Source organism: Antennarius striatus, chromosome 20 (assembly GCF_040054535.1).
Source record: "Antennarius striatus isolate MH-2024 chromosome 20, ASM4005453v1, whole genome shotgun sequence".
Lineage (NCBI taxonomy): Eukaryota > Metazoa > Chordata > Actinopteri > Lophiiformes > Antennariidae > Antennarius > Antennarius striatus.
In genome coordinates this window covers 15,830,763-15,845,946 of record NC_090795.1, presented here as the reverse complement: position 1 = coordinate 15,845,946, position 15,184 = coordinate 15,830,763, and the positions used below count along the sequence as shown (strand labels likewise).

Sequence of the window (15,184 nt, the reverse complement as noted above, 5' to 3'; positions counted from 1 at the left end):
CCTTTTCTGTGGACTGCAGATTGTCTTCAGTGTGGTGACCTGTGACATATCTGTTAGTGAAGGTTTAAATAAAGGAGCACATTGTCTGAAGGCAGCATTTTAGAATGAGTCAGGGAGGCCAGTCATTGTGGGAACACAGTGGTGTGATCTTGTCACTCCATGTTTGTTGGGCTGTGGCACATGACTATTGAAGTTTTGAAGTTTAATGAAAAAGAAGGTTGATTAGAGAACTTCATCTGAACGTCATCTGATAGACTAAATTTCCTATGTGAGGGTAGCATAGCTGTTAACTAAAGCCGACATATTATGTTGGGGTCTTCAAGACAGGCACAGACAGAGTTCTGTTGCAGAGCTCCAGCAGTAATCTCAACCTGTGTTTGGTAATCCTGTCTTAACTGATCGCACCATGTTGCTCAATGTTCGGTGTGTGTTTTACTTGGCTGCAAGATTCAGGTTTGCTTATTCCATGTGCAACACAAAAGCACAACCTGACTGTGTTCAGTCAGTAGCTGCAACAAGTATGTGGTTCATAGAATTACGACTGAAATGATCCCCAAGTAACAAATTGACATAAATACATCACATGTATTTTTGCTGTGCTGTCAGTTCCTGAGTCTTCCTGAATCCTTAGAATGACCACTCTCACAATCCAGTGAGTCCACATTTGTCAGCCGGAGTGGACTTTATCCTGTTCCTGCCTCTGTGGAATAACCCTCTGTCAGTGAGGGAGAGGAGATCGCTGCTTTAGGAATGCAGAGATTGAGCAAAGGATCGGGACGTCACGTAATACGACTTGTCTTCCTGTCGGACATTTTATTTGTCAAGGCCGGCACTGAAGAATCAAAATTTGTACCTAATAGTATGTGTTGCGTATCATAAAAATAAAGAGAAGGCAGCCATTGCCTCTGGTGAGCCTCAAGCATTTGCATTAGCTGAAATATCAGCGTCAGTGAAACACTAGAGGGCAGAGGGACTAAATCGTCACAGATGCTACAGATAGTCTGAAAACTCGAGATAAAGAAAACTCAGTTAGCATAGCCAAATCTCTCTAAAGCTGTCTGCTGTTCTGTCTAGATTCTGAATGTATTTCTCCATGAAAGGAAGGAGCTAAAGGTTCTTCACTGCTGGAGGATGGTTTGGTCAGACAGTCGCTTCCGCTGACAATGACTTCCTGTTTCCTGCTCACTATTCCCCTCCCCTCTGGTTCCCTGCTGTCCATATGGTGTCTCTGATAAGCGAAGTAATGAGGGCACCTCTAGACCTTCTTCTGTGTGTTTTCTGTTGCCTGTAGTTTGTAGAGGCTTTTGGGCTTCTGCTGGCTTTTTTTTAACTAAGGTTCTCTGACTGATGTCAATGACGTCCAGCTAAAAAAATATGTTTGCCAGCTCTTTGTGGGCTGCCAGAAACTTTTAGCAGTCTGACTCTCCACAGCTAAGTGTCTGATCAATGATATTGATGTGGCCACATTTCCACAATCGATTATGAGGTCCAGCTCTGTTGCTTCTGGATTTAAAGTGTTATTTAAAGATGAGGCTGAGCATTCCTGGTTTTCAGATTGAGGTTGTTGTTATTATATTATAAGGCACTAATTAATTTGTCAACAGTTTACAAAAGAACAGAAAATATGTCATCTTAGTGGCTGTTGTTTAACTTTTAATCAGAGTTTGATCTCAATAAAAAATCTCTATAAAAAATTTGAAATGGGTTCATATGAAATCACCTTTTACAGGTATTCCAGATTTGACCACAAGGTGCTGCACTTGGCTCAGCAGCCTTCAAAGAGTTGGATCTGGACCAAATTGTTACTGATGAGTCGACTTCTCTCTTGTGGACATTGATTACAGTCTAAAAGCACAACCATCCATTCTGGTGTATGAACTCAAAACACAAGGACATCCAGCCTACTTGTTCTTTAATTAGCTGTCTTCACGTTCCCGCCAAATAGCAGTATATTTTTTGGTCTCTTCACTGAGACCACTCTATTACATGGTGCTAAATAAATAATAATTTGAAAACCGAAATGAAGTGTAGATATAATATATTTTCCTGCAATCCAGCCGTCAGTGTTTCAGCTAATTTGGACCAGCAACCGCTGTCACTGCAACCACAAACTTACAAAGACTGCCATGAACTGAGTCATCCACTAGTGTTGGATAACTATGAGTGAGAGGAAGCCACAGAAGGTCATAGCTGACAGGACTGGAATCACAGCGTCTAGAGCCTCCACACACAGACACGTCCAGGAAATAGACTACAAGTGTCTCATTCCTGGTGTCAAGCCACTACTGAATCAGTGATAACATCAAACGTGTCTTAACTGGGCTAAAGTGAAAAAGATTTGTACCAGTGTGTCATGGTCAATAGTCCCTTTCAGATGGAAATACAGGTCCCAGAGTCTGGAGGAGGCGTGGAGAGACATAGCATGATGTTACTGGTTGGTTAGCTAACTGACTGCTTACCTGAGCCCTGTAGAGAACCTGTGGGGTTTTATCAAGAGGAGAGTGAGAGATAGCAGATAGCAACACAGATGAGATGAAGACTCCTAACAGAACCACCTGTGCTTCCAGAGCTCTTCAGCAGAGACGGAGGCTGGCTGCCTCCTGAATCACTAATTCGTTCAGCAGGAGGCTGGACAATAGCGGGTGCATTAATGAACATACTTAAAAAATAGAAAAGTTAAACATACAGTCTTTTTTTGAATGAACTTAAAAAATGTTCTATTTTACAATGCCAGATGCTTTGATCCGTGGTCCTCAATACCTTCGATTGAATACTGATCAAATCATCTTCCAGTCCATGCACACGTACACGTGGTGCACAGCCATAGCCAAGGGGTTTCTTTACTATGTACTTCTCTCATATTTTTGTCATGTTTTTCACTCTTATTTTTCATTATATAACTTAATTTTTCTACGGTAATCATCAAGCTACTTTTTTAGTCAGCCAAATGTGACTCCTGACTCCATTGTGTAAACACGAGATTGGCTGATCGAACTGAGAAAAACATCACAGAGGATTTGTGGAAAAACACACACAGTGTTTAAAAATGGGACAAAAATTAGTCAAGGAAACATATGATCATGGACATTGGATAATTAAAGCTGGACAATGAGAGATCGCTGGTTAACAGGACCTCAATAAGAAGAAGCCTAGCAAAAACCAGCAAAAATCTGCAATGGACGCAGTTGTTTCCATAGGTGAGGCACGACTAAATGTCAACACCCAAGACAGAATAATGAGGATGCAGCTTACAAAAGTGTGTGTAGATAAGGTTCTGTCAGCTTGTTGCAGTGTCCACAGGAGAAAGAAGTGTTCACTCAAAAGAAAACTATTGAGTGAAAAGCAAAAGATGAAAATAAAACTGTATTACATCTTTCTTTATTTCAAAAACTGTTTTTTTAGAGTGACCACCAGGCTGTAACATTTTGGAAAAAATAATATGTAATTCTACGTTTTTTTTAAATAAAATCATTAAATTAACAGTTTGTCTAGTTTATATTGTACTATTGGCTAAACTCAATCCTTGCGTACGCTTCTACCGTATATTCTGTTATTTCTTTTGTAATGCATAAACGTCATGTTGGGATGAACACATTTTTTCTTGAAGCGCATCCCAGGGATGCACTACTTTCTTGAGGTAAAATGAACTCTGTTCACTAACATGCTCATCCTGCAGCTTCCTGAATATTCCTGATTAATTTCTAGGCGGATCCACATTTGTCCTCATAGGACATGAAAACCTGTCTGGCTGACGTCGTCTGTCAACGTTAACATTACAAATATCAGACTTGTTCTTGTGTTCTTGTGAAAAGTATCAATGGTAGTGGTGATTCCATCCATCCATTCATCCATTCATCTTCTTGTAGATGAGACGATCACATTTGTCTCATCTTCAGCTGTTTACTCTCCTTGCGGGTCACGGTCTGCTGGAACCTATCCCAGGTGATGAAAGGCGGCGTGAACCTCAGATAAGATGCCAGCTAATCGTTGGGCGATGTGGCGGTGTCAGTGTCAGATAAATACAGACAATCCCTCATGGCTAGGTAGTGGAAGGACTGTTTTAATCTATGCCAGTAATCAGTAAATTACCATTTATTTTGTCATTCATCTTATTCTCAGTGTTTAAAAATGCATTCTGGATCCAAATTTCAGTGACGCTAAGTAACACTGATCTATCTTCTGTTGGCTCATCCCTCTGTCTCTTTCTTGCCCGTTTCCTCTTCTTCTTTTCATACCTGTCCTCTTCTTTTCCACATGCTCTTTTAAATTTTTTCTGACCCAGTGATATTTTTTTGTTTTTGTTTTTAAAAGCTCTTCCTGAAGCCAGTGTCTGTTTGAATTGAACGTGTTGTATTCATGTTCTATGTAGACATGGACACACACTAGTGGTTCTTTCACTGCCTTCCTGCATGTTTCATAAGAGACAGTATTGTTTACCTGAAGGGTTTAAAGGCTTGGGATACAATAAAAGTAAAACACATTCCTATGTATAAAGTAATCATAGCAGCAGTCGTCTGACATCAAGTCAAGTGGAGCTTGATACCGCTAAATCCTTCTTGCTGAGGGATTTGATTGACAGGTTTTAAACCCTGCTTCGACACATCTGTCAGTCTGATGACGTTGGCAGCACAAGTTACATTACAGTGGTTTAAGCTGTCGGCACACACACACACACACACACACACACAGTCACACAGTCACACACACACACAGTCACAGCAATAGCTGATCCTGACATTATCCACACAAGGCAGAAAGCGTTCCTATCGTCTGCACCTTACTAGCAAGAGGTCTATACTTTTTGGACCCCATTACTGGAGTTCCCAGGAACCTGTACCAGGTGCCCCCTTCCCCCTCCACTCCCTCTCCAGAATGGAGGACAAGGGAGGCTCTCGACGGAAGGGTAAGTTTTTCTGTCACCCTTTAATTGCACCACTATATTTGATCCACTAAATTGTGTCTGTTGGATCTTTTTATTTTTCTGCAATCTTGTTTGTCTAACTTTATTATGTATCATAATGCTGCTGGTTCTATTGAGTGACTTCATATAACAGAATAAAATCAGAAACAGATCTAGTCTCATTTAGTGATTCTACTCCAGATAAATTCTAAACGACTTGTGTGACGATACCAGATTCAGTTTAGTGGTTCAAGTGTTGGGAACATATTAACAGAGAGTGACTTGAGATGATACCCTGTCATTTGAATCAACTGTGCTGCTTATTTGATCACTGTGCAAAAAAAGTTCCTTCACCATCAAATTCACAGTTGATATTGTTAATGATGTAAATTTCTGTTCCTTCTTACTCTTAAAGCTGATAATTGTAATTTCACACTGAAGGAGGTGATTCTTGACTTGTACTTTCTAGAACTCTGATGTCTCCTACCTGTTCTTGGTACATGATAACTCTGGCAGCCTTAGGCAGCTTACAGCCTCATCACAGTGTGAAGCTTAGGAGATATAAATAGGATGCATGGTCATTTATCACTGTGTCCAAAGAGGTTGAGCCTTACCATTAGCAGATCCTCTACGTACCTGCTCACGAGAATGAACCAATCAGGAAGCAGAGTGCTGATAAAGGCTGACTTGAGCTCAAGGTTAACCACAGCTTCACACACACACTCACACAGACACACACACACAGACACACGTGTGTGCGTCCCCACATATGTACATATGTGGGGACTAGAAAGCTTTCTTGACATTTTGGTGAATTTCAGAACCAATTTTGGTCTCTTTGCTGAGACTGGCCATTGTTCAGTTAGCCTCTTAAGAGTGAAAGGATCAGGTTCACCTTTTTTTCCAAGTAAAGTTATGAGTGAAAGTATGAGATGCTCTCAGTGAATGAGTTGAATATAATCATCTTTATTTTTTATTTAAATTAATTTTGTCATTAGCTTTGTGTAGATATTAAATTTGAAGACTTTGTAAACATATAGATTATGTATTAGTGAGAATCTGATATAAAATATAATAAGGTACAGGAATGATGATATGAATGGTCCCTCTGGTCTGAGAGATCGCTCAAACAGAAGCCAGCATTCACTGACTTACTGTGTTGCTCAAGAATACAACCTGCCGACTAGAAGTCTACTCTATCTACTGGGCTCTGCTAGATTTACTTTCATAGTCATGTCTTCTTGGTACTATCATTATTGACATGTGCGTACTTATTTACATGTCATATTGGTTTGACTGACTAACATTAGCAAAACTGACAGTTCGTTAGCACAATCATTTGGAAATTACTACTATATCTGTCTGTCTGTCTATATTGTAATATATATATACAGTATATACACAGTATATATATATATATATATATACACACACACACACACACAGTATATATGTATATATATATGTGATATATATGTGTGTGTGTGTGTATTTATAGGTATATACTGTATATATACACACACACACCCACATTATATATATATATATATATATATATATATATATATATATATATATATATATATATATATATATATATATATATATATATATATATATATATATGGCTGTTCATGAGTTTCATTTTTTGTAAGTTGAATTTATAATCATTACAGCATTTGAGGTCATTTGAATGTCATTACTACTCTAAATAATAAAGTCCTATTTCCTAAGACAGACCAGAAATAATTACAGGACATAAAAACAACACATAAAGAACTGTACCAGTATATGTTTTTAAATTGTTCTCAATTATAACTTGGTTTTCAAAAACACCATACAATGAAAAATAAGTGTCAAGTCTAGGACATGTTACTCCTCTTTACATCTGTCACAAATATAGGACTTTTAATATCACTAGAAAACCATTAAATGAGTATAATACTGTAATACCCTGGGTATTAACCGGAACTGCAGTAGAGATGAAACTCACTGACACAGGCTTTATTGGCTTTCGTCATCCCTTTACACAGGAACATACAACTGCCACTCATCACTAACTCTCTAGCTCTCATTTCCTTTTCCCAAGCCTGGCAAACTTCCCACAGCCCAACTAAAGCACAACGCACAACTCAGGGCAACACCACAAGAACAGTCTGCATTAACACAGGTGTTCACAATATCATGATACTATACAATAAATAAGAATCAAAACGCATGTGTATGGTTCCAATATCTATGGTTAAGTGTAACTCTCGATTCATGTGATGCTTTTGAATTCAGAGTAGTTTATGGTAAACTATTGTCCTTATAATTTAATCCTTGAGAGGAAGGGCATCAACAACAACAGCCAGAGTCAGCTGAAGATCCACTCTGCGGTACAGTTTTTCCCCGCCACTGTCGCTTATGCTCGCTCTGGAGGGTTTAGTTGCGTTTCTCTGTCTGTTAAAGCACTTTGAAATGTCTGTTGCCATGATTAAGCGCTATATAAATAAAACTTGATTGATTGATTGATACTGTAGCATGTAGCTCTCCTTTAGAATGAAGAAAGAGGAGGAGGGAGGAGTTATTGTTGATCACAGTCAGAGTTGTCGTCATAGAGATGGTCGCACTATCACTATCTTTACTAGTCTTTGCTTTATCATCCATGACAAACCGTAAAGTATCCAAGCCTGACTCTCTGAGATGCTCACAGAGACAAATAGCAACAAGGCAGTCAGAGACTGCAACATCCTGCGACACCCCTGAATTCCTGAATTCAACATTTTACTCTGCCCTACACATTTTTATGCCTCTGCCTTTCTGAAAATGGTGCTTTTTGTTTTGCGATTATTTCTCATCAGGTTTCAGAGATGTGTACCCAAAAAGGGATACAGTGCGCCATCGTTCCCCGCAGTTAATGCGTTCCAGGAACCACAGGCAATCACCGAACTCCGCGATAGAGCAACGAACTACCACCTTCTATCTGTATGACCTTTTCCCACACTGATCAACTGTTTAAAGCACATTTGTGTCTCACAGAAGTCCGAAACACACTCAAAGAATGGAGCGCACTTCCGGATGCCGTCAGCAAATAGGATGTGTGTACGGTATCACATTACTGCCTTCCAAAAATCCGCAATGAGTACAAAAGTTGAAATTTGACCTTGACCTAGTTTTCTCAAGGTCAAGATCATCATCTCATTTTCATCACCTTTGCCGCCCACGTACAGTAATGTGCTTTTGTGTCATCTTTGTATCTGTAATGGTTGCAAAGATATTTAGTGGACAAAAGAACGGACGGACAGACAGATGGACGAACACACAAAAAGTACATCCCCTTCGTGGGATGTAACAAGAGGAGGAGACGAGTGTTGGAGCTGCGTGAACAAACTGGTGTTGCTCATAGGAAGTTGTTCATTGGTCGAATGTTCGTATCTTGAGGACTACCTGTATATGCTGTATTTATGTGTTTATATATGTATGTGTATGCATTTTATAAATATATATACAGTATATAACACACATGTATAACACACATACACATATAAAAACACACACTTAAATATATATTTAGACTGTGTTTTAAAGAGCTCTACAGAACAAGGATGCTTTGACTTTTTCTGTGATTACCAGTGAGCTAAGCCAGGCTGCAAGCCTCTTATTTGTCCTGCATCTGGATCAAACAGGAAAAGTTTCCTATGAAATCTCAAACAGAGCAAAGTTCCTGAGATGCTGATATATTTTTTCTTCATTGTTTTGAGGCACTTAAGTGTCTGCAGCTTTAATGCAATATGTAAAATGACTCTTAGTGTTGTAATGGAGAACTTGACAGGGTGCTAGGGGAGGGATTTTGGTGATTCTTGTTCCTGTTAGAGGGTGAAGGTCAGAAGGTCATAATTCAGGAACATTTTTATTTCACAGGGGAGAGGTGTGTTTATAAAATCTTTCTAAAAGCCATTCTTTGTAAGACAGTATCATTCAGTATCATGATGAAGATTCATTTATTTGTGTTGCGTCATGGGATCACTGCCACGAGTTTAGTGGTAGTAAACTGGCTACTAGTGATAAGCATTTGTCTATTAACAAATATATTTCCAAATATGCATTTAACACAGTTGATAGCACTCAACTTGGCTGAGGAAATTGCAAACAGAATCAAAAATAGAAAATCTGGGCAGTATTGTTGCGCTGTGGGTACCGCTGTTGCCTTACAGCAAGGTTTTGAGTCTATTCTTTGCTGTTTGTATGTCATCATGTCTGTGTGCATTCTCTCCAGGTTCTATGGACTCCTCCTTCCTCCACCTTAGGTGATCAGTACTAATTGCCTGGTGGTGTGACTGTGTGTGTGGTTGTTTGTCTTTCATGTGACCCTGCGATGGGCTGATGTCCAACCCAGAGTGTACCCCACCTCTTGCCTGGTGGGGTACATTCCAGATGAGATCATTGCGATTGACTCAGCAATAAGAAGATGTGTGGATGAATTGAAATTGACAATTCGTGAATGTTTGAATCAGACCTCAGAATCTGTTCCAAACGGAACTGATTTTTATCAACCTTCCTGAAAGCATTGCCATCTATTTCTCTCTTATTGTATCTTCTGTTGACATCTTCTATGGCTTTTCTTTAATTCACGTTCTCTACACAGTTGGGGTGGTTGCTGATTGTGTGACAGTTATGTTATAAACCTGATTAACCTGAGGAAACACACTCTTTTTCTGTCACTATTCAGCCTGATTGAAAATTCCATTTTTGCATTCTTATCGTTCAGATTCTTTCATTAGTGTTTTATGTGCTTCTATATCTTAAATTGAGTCTGAATAAATAATTACAAGAAGCAGTTGTTTGCAAGGTCTTTTGACAACATTTGAAATTGTACCATTTTCATAGTGTTTTTTTGGCCTGAGATTTTTTGCACGTCATGAGTCCATTTGCATGTTTAGTTATTGATTGTCCCGGTATGTTAAAGTTCTTGCTGTGATCTGAATTATTAGATGTGAAAAAATTATTTAGTCTCCACTGTTTCAGCAGGAACTTCTAAAACAAGGAATAATTTATGGTTTGGAAGTTGAGGAGACAGTCAGGGACTTATTGCAGACCGCAGACTGTGATATAATAGTGGGGTCACATGGGGGAGATGTCAAAGGGGCTGCACAGTGTCTAACTGATTATATGAACTTCTGTGTGGACACAATGGTGCCTGTCAGGACAGTTAAGTCCTACCTCATCAATAAACTCTGGTTACCCAAGGAGGTGAACAGGAAGAAGCGTGTCTTCTGGAGCGGGAACAAGGAGGAAATGAGGAAGGTCCAGCAGGAAGTAAGACTCTGCCTGAGGGAGGCCAAGGAGGCATACAGGAGGAAGTGGATCTGAGCTCCTTCGCATGTTCTACCAGTCATGTGTGCTGTCCTACGCCATTGTGTGTTGGGGTGGTCAGGCCAGGAAAAGGGACATGGTGCTTCTAAATAGACTCATCCGTAGAGCAGATTCAGTGGTAGGTCAGAGCTTGTACTCTGGAGACAATTCTGGAAAATAGGACCATGTCCAAAGCCAGGGCAGTCCTGGGGAACACCGGCCACCCCCTGTACCTTCTGCCAGCAGAGAAGCTCTTTCAGTGAGAGTACTTTCACACAGCGCCTCCAGGACTGAGGTCCTCCTTTGTGCCCTGTGTAATCAGGGGGTACAGTGAATCTCTCAGGAGGAGGGGGGTAGAGGTGACTATATTGACACAAAGTGGATGAATGGAGGGGAGGAGATGGCTTGAAATGCACTGTAGTGGGACCAGGTGTTTATGGTGTTTATGGAGTAATTGGGAAGATGACGTGTCTTACAGTCTAAGAAGAATGTGCCTCGACAACCAAGTGGACTTCCTGCTATCTGTTCTTTTCTACTCTTTGTACTTTTCTTCATTTAGTTGAAGCTTTCTTTAGACTGTCCAGTAGTGAAGTTTATGTCCAATAATCCATTCATCCATTTTCTCCACCTGCTGGAGCCTATCCCAGCCAACTGGGGGCTGGGATAACAGTCACACACACACTCACACCTACGGGCTGTTTTATACAGGCTAATTTACCTGAAGCACAAGTTTTGGAGGTGGGAGGAAGCTGGAGAACTCAAAGAACTGGTTAATTATATTTTCCTTTCTCTACTGTAAACACAGGAGCACTTGTGTATTGTAAAATGTAATTGAGAAATAATGAATCAAAATATTGGCACGAAATGATTCAAGCTTGTTATGATGCCAGACTTTAAACTTGAATGCACCTCTAGTATTGTGTCATCCCTAATACAGTCATTGACAGCAAGGGTAAAACATCAGACAGCTGCAGACCTTCAGGAACACCATGAAGATGTGTTTTGTTCAGTCTTTCTTGGTCTACCTCCACAGTGTTAAACTTCAGCTGATTTGTGTTGCATTTTCACAGGTGATGGTGTCCCGAAAGAAAACAGTCCTTTCATCAACAACACAGACAATGACAAAGGCAATAACAGCTACGATGGCACCAATATGGCTCTTTTTGAGGTGACCAACCCTTCCATATTTTTCGTCATGATCAACTAGAGCCTCAACTTCACCCTTGAGGAGTAAAAAATATGTAATGATTAAATTAAATTCTTTTAGATCAGTGCTTGATATAGATTTTTTAATTGAATAATGTGCATGATTTCAAACTCAAACTTGCTGACTTTTCCTCTTTCTTGTTTGAATACATGGGTGAGATGTGAATTGAGGCAGCAGCAGTCTCACCTCAGAATGAACAATTCCCTCACTAACTGGGTTGAAAAGTGCCAGTTTGTGTCTCTCTTCATGTCTCTAATATTATGCTTTCAGACAGTTTTTTTTATATCTTTCTACTTTTCCATGGATAGGCTAATGTATTTAATGTATTTAATGTTTGTGTGATACTGATTTAGTTTTGAAAAGAAAAGAAGAAGAATTTACTTTTATTGGCCCAATGTAGGGGAAATTATTGAACAAGCTTTGGTGTTTTGTAGGAGGAGATGGACAGCAACCCCATGGTGTCATCACTGCTCAATAAGCTGGCAAACTACACTAATCTCCCCCAGGGGGCACAGGAGCATGAGGAGGCTGAGGAGGATGAGGGGCCCAAAAAGAAAACTGTTAAGGTAGAGTCGTCTGACAGAACATTTCACAATTGCACAACAACTTTTGAACAGATGAACTTCATTAAAAATGTATGAGCAATGAAGCTTCTTCATATTTTGGCCAAGTTCTATGTATTATTGTGTGTTTTGTCATTATACACTTAATAAATAGCCTTCCTGTTGTTTTGTCTTTGAAAGGCAGAAAAAACACTTCAGGTATTTTAAGTGAATATAAACACAGTCATTGTGTTCTGCCCCCCCCCTTTTTTTTTTTACTTTAAAGTAAAGCTCCATTTATTACAATCAGACAAAATAAAAGCATATCACTATATATAGCACTCATAATTGAATATATTGCTGTACATTACACTAATGCCAGATAAAAGCTCACTGTGCTCTTTATGTTTACACTCTGACTCTTTGCAGTAGAGTATAAGACATTATCTTGGATTGATAAGTCAGCTGGCCACAGATGTACTGCATGACAAATTGTGTGGTTGAGACACAAACTCTGTTTATTATATACACAACTCAAGAAGACAAAGGGAGATGGTGGACATGTCTTCATTCTGGTCAGAAGCTGAGTTGCCGACGGTGTAGATCAGTTCAGTTTTACCGGTAACGAGGCTTGTGAAGCATTTACAGCTTAGAATCGATATCATCTGTGCTGCGTCCATGGCTGAAGTCTTGGTCATCCAACACAGGCTTTGTGATTGTCATTAATGTCAAACATCATCATGTGATGAAGCTGTCTCAGGACCAAAGATTTTCACTACTCACGGAGGGTAGTGGTTGTTTTTGTTGAGTTCTGATGAGTGAAAACTTATAGAAGACATTAAAAAAATGTGTGCCCTCATATTAATGACATCACGATCTTCACTAATGAAACTCTACGGTCCCATCTTTCTCACACGTCGATCTGTTTTTACCTGGACTGTCTGCAGAGCCCTCAGATGGGGACCTTCATGGGGGTCTACCTCCCCTGTCTCCAGAACATTCTGGGGGTCATCCTGTTCCTTCGACTCACCTGGATCGTTGGTACTGCAGGCATCTTGGAGTCCCTGGCTATCGTTGGCTTGTGCTGCTCTTGTGTGAGTGTCTCAGTTCCACTCTTCTTAGTACTTATTGTGTCCAATGATAATGTTAGTAAGAAACATTCCTCAGACAAATCATATACCAAATCACTATGGTAAAAAAACCCAGTGTGTATATGTGAACATAAAATGTAAAATAAAAAACAATTATTATTTTTAGTTTATTATTGTTATTATTATTGTACATAAAATGTAGGATCAATGTGTGCGGAGCCTCACGCAGCACAAGCAAACACTCACGCAACAGCGCTACCCACTGCACCATATATTTCAGGCAATAAAGCATGATCCATTCATTTTATTAAAATTGTCCTACAATACTGTCCTTTGGTAGTTTGTAGAAGGGGGTAGAGCAATAATTAGATTACCTTGTTTAGATGTTACATTTAAACACTGGGTAAGGACAGGATGTGGAGCGATGGGAGATATAGTCACCCACAAGGAGAAGTCGAACCACCCCAGTCAAACCAGCCGGGTTGACCCTGCCCTTTTAAACCTGCTCTGCTGCATCTTCATACTGTAGTCCAGCAGGACGGAGGTGAGACGTTCTCCACTGACGCCCTGAAAGCACAGTTTTTTATTCCTGTATGTTCCGTCTCTCTGAAAGGCTTTACAGTCTAATCCATTAGATTAATGATGTTCTGTAAGTTCCACATGTAGTTCTTTAATGCCTTCATACTAATGTGTGATCATATTAATCTATAATCCATCCGTGTTCTCCTGGAGTGTTGTGATGACACCCAGATGCTGCTTCATCCTCCTAATGGGAGACCGATAGGAGCAATGAATGACAGACCAGTGGACCGACTCGCCACTGATCTTCCTATATTTAGACACTGTGACTCCTGGCTTCTACTGGGAGCTGGCAGCTTGACATGCAATGCCACAATCAGGAGAGTGTCAGAGAGATGGCGACATCCACACCCACACGGCGGCTATATTTGCTGGTCTGACGAACTAGGATTACGTCGCTTTAATCAGGAAGAGTACAAACCGATCTGAGGCCCGTCTCAACAGAAGGATTTGAGCTTCCTAATGGAACAGGAAAATGATTGGACAGTTTTTCTCCATGCTCTCCCGCTGTAGACCAAACAGTTCCTGCCCCTTATACCCCGTCTGAAATCATCTTGATATTATCAATCAATCAATCAATCAATCAAACTTTATTTATAAAGCGCTTTTCATACAAAGTGAGTAGCCCAAAGTGCTTTACATAAAAACAATACAAAAATAGTTTACACAAGAAAAATCCCCTTCATCCCCAACACAAACACAGCTAGACTAAGAGGTTAAAATTACAAAAAAAGTTAAAAAGGTGGGTCTTGAGTTTTTTTTTAAAAACGTCCACATTCTCTGTTTTCCTCAGGTCCTCAGGCAAACTGTTCCACAAACGTGGGCCGTAGTGGTAAAAGGAGGCCTCGCAATATGTTTTGGTTGAAACTTTTGGAGAAATTAGAAGGGGAGTACCTGAAGACCTGAGAGATCTAGAGGGTGTACATGATAAAAGCAAATCAGATGAATAATTTGGACCAAGACCATTAAGAGCTTTAAAAACCATTAAAAGGATTTTAAAATTGATTCTGTGGCGTAAAGATAACCAGCGCAGTGACTCTAAAACTGGTGTGATGTGAGCTCTCTTTCTGGTCCTCGTCAGAACTCGTGCAGCTGAGTTTTGAAGATGTTGTAATGGAGTAGTGCTTTTTTTGGAGAGACCAGAGAGAAGAGATGCAGTAATCAATTCTACAAATAACAAAAGCTTGCATTAGTGTTTCTGTGTTGGTTTGAGATAAAAATGGCCGCACCCTGGCAATGTTCTTTAGATGATAAAAACCACTCTTAACCGTACTTTTGATATGAGCATTAAAATTTAATTTAGAATCTATATTAAACCACTTTCTATCTTTATTACCTTTTCTCACACTCTGATAAGACTGTTTAAAACACTTTTGTGTCTCACGTAAGTCCGAGACTCACTGAACGTAGCGCACTGCCGGATACCGTCAGCCAATAGAATGCGCGTACGGTATCACATGACTGCCTACCAAAAATCCGCAATGAGGTGAAGTCGCGAGCGTTGATGCGTGAATGCTCACTCTATTTTGTA

The 15,184-nt window shown here is 39.9% G+C and overlaps 1 protein-coding gene across 5 annotated transcripts in view; it reads left to right on the top strand.

Annotated features, from left to right (window-relative positions):
• The window catches only part of slc12a7b (solute carrier family 12 member 7b), a 47,046-nt gene that overhangs the window by 16,506 nt on the left and 15,356 nt on the right, over nucleotides 1-15,184 (top strand). For all 5 annotated transcript variants that reach the window (XM_068304344.1, XM_068304343.1, XM_068304342.1 and 2 more), the window contains exons 2-4: nucleotides 11,305-11,402; nucleotides 11,876-12,007; nucleotides 12,931-13,077. In XM_068304344.1, the coding sequence (XP_068160445.1) occupies nucleotides 11,305-11,402; nucleotides 11,876-12,007; nucleotides 12,931-13,077 (377 nt within the window). The remainder of the gene's footprint in view (nucleotides 1-11,304; nucleotides 11,403-11,875; nucleotides 12,008-12,930; nucleotides 13,078-15,184) is intronic.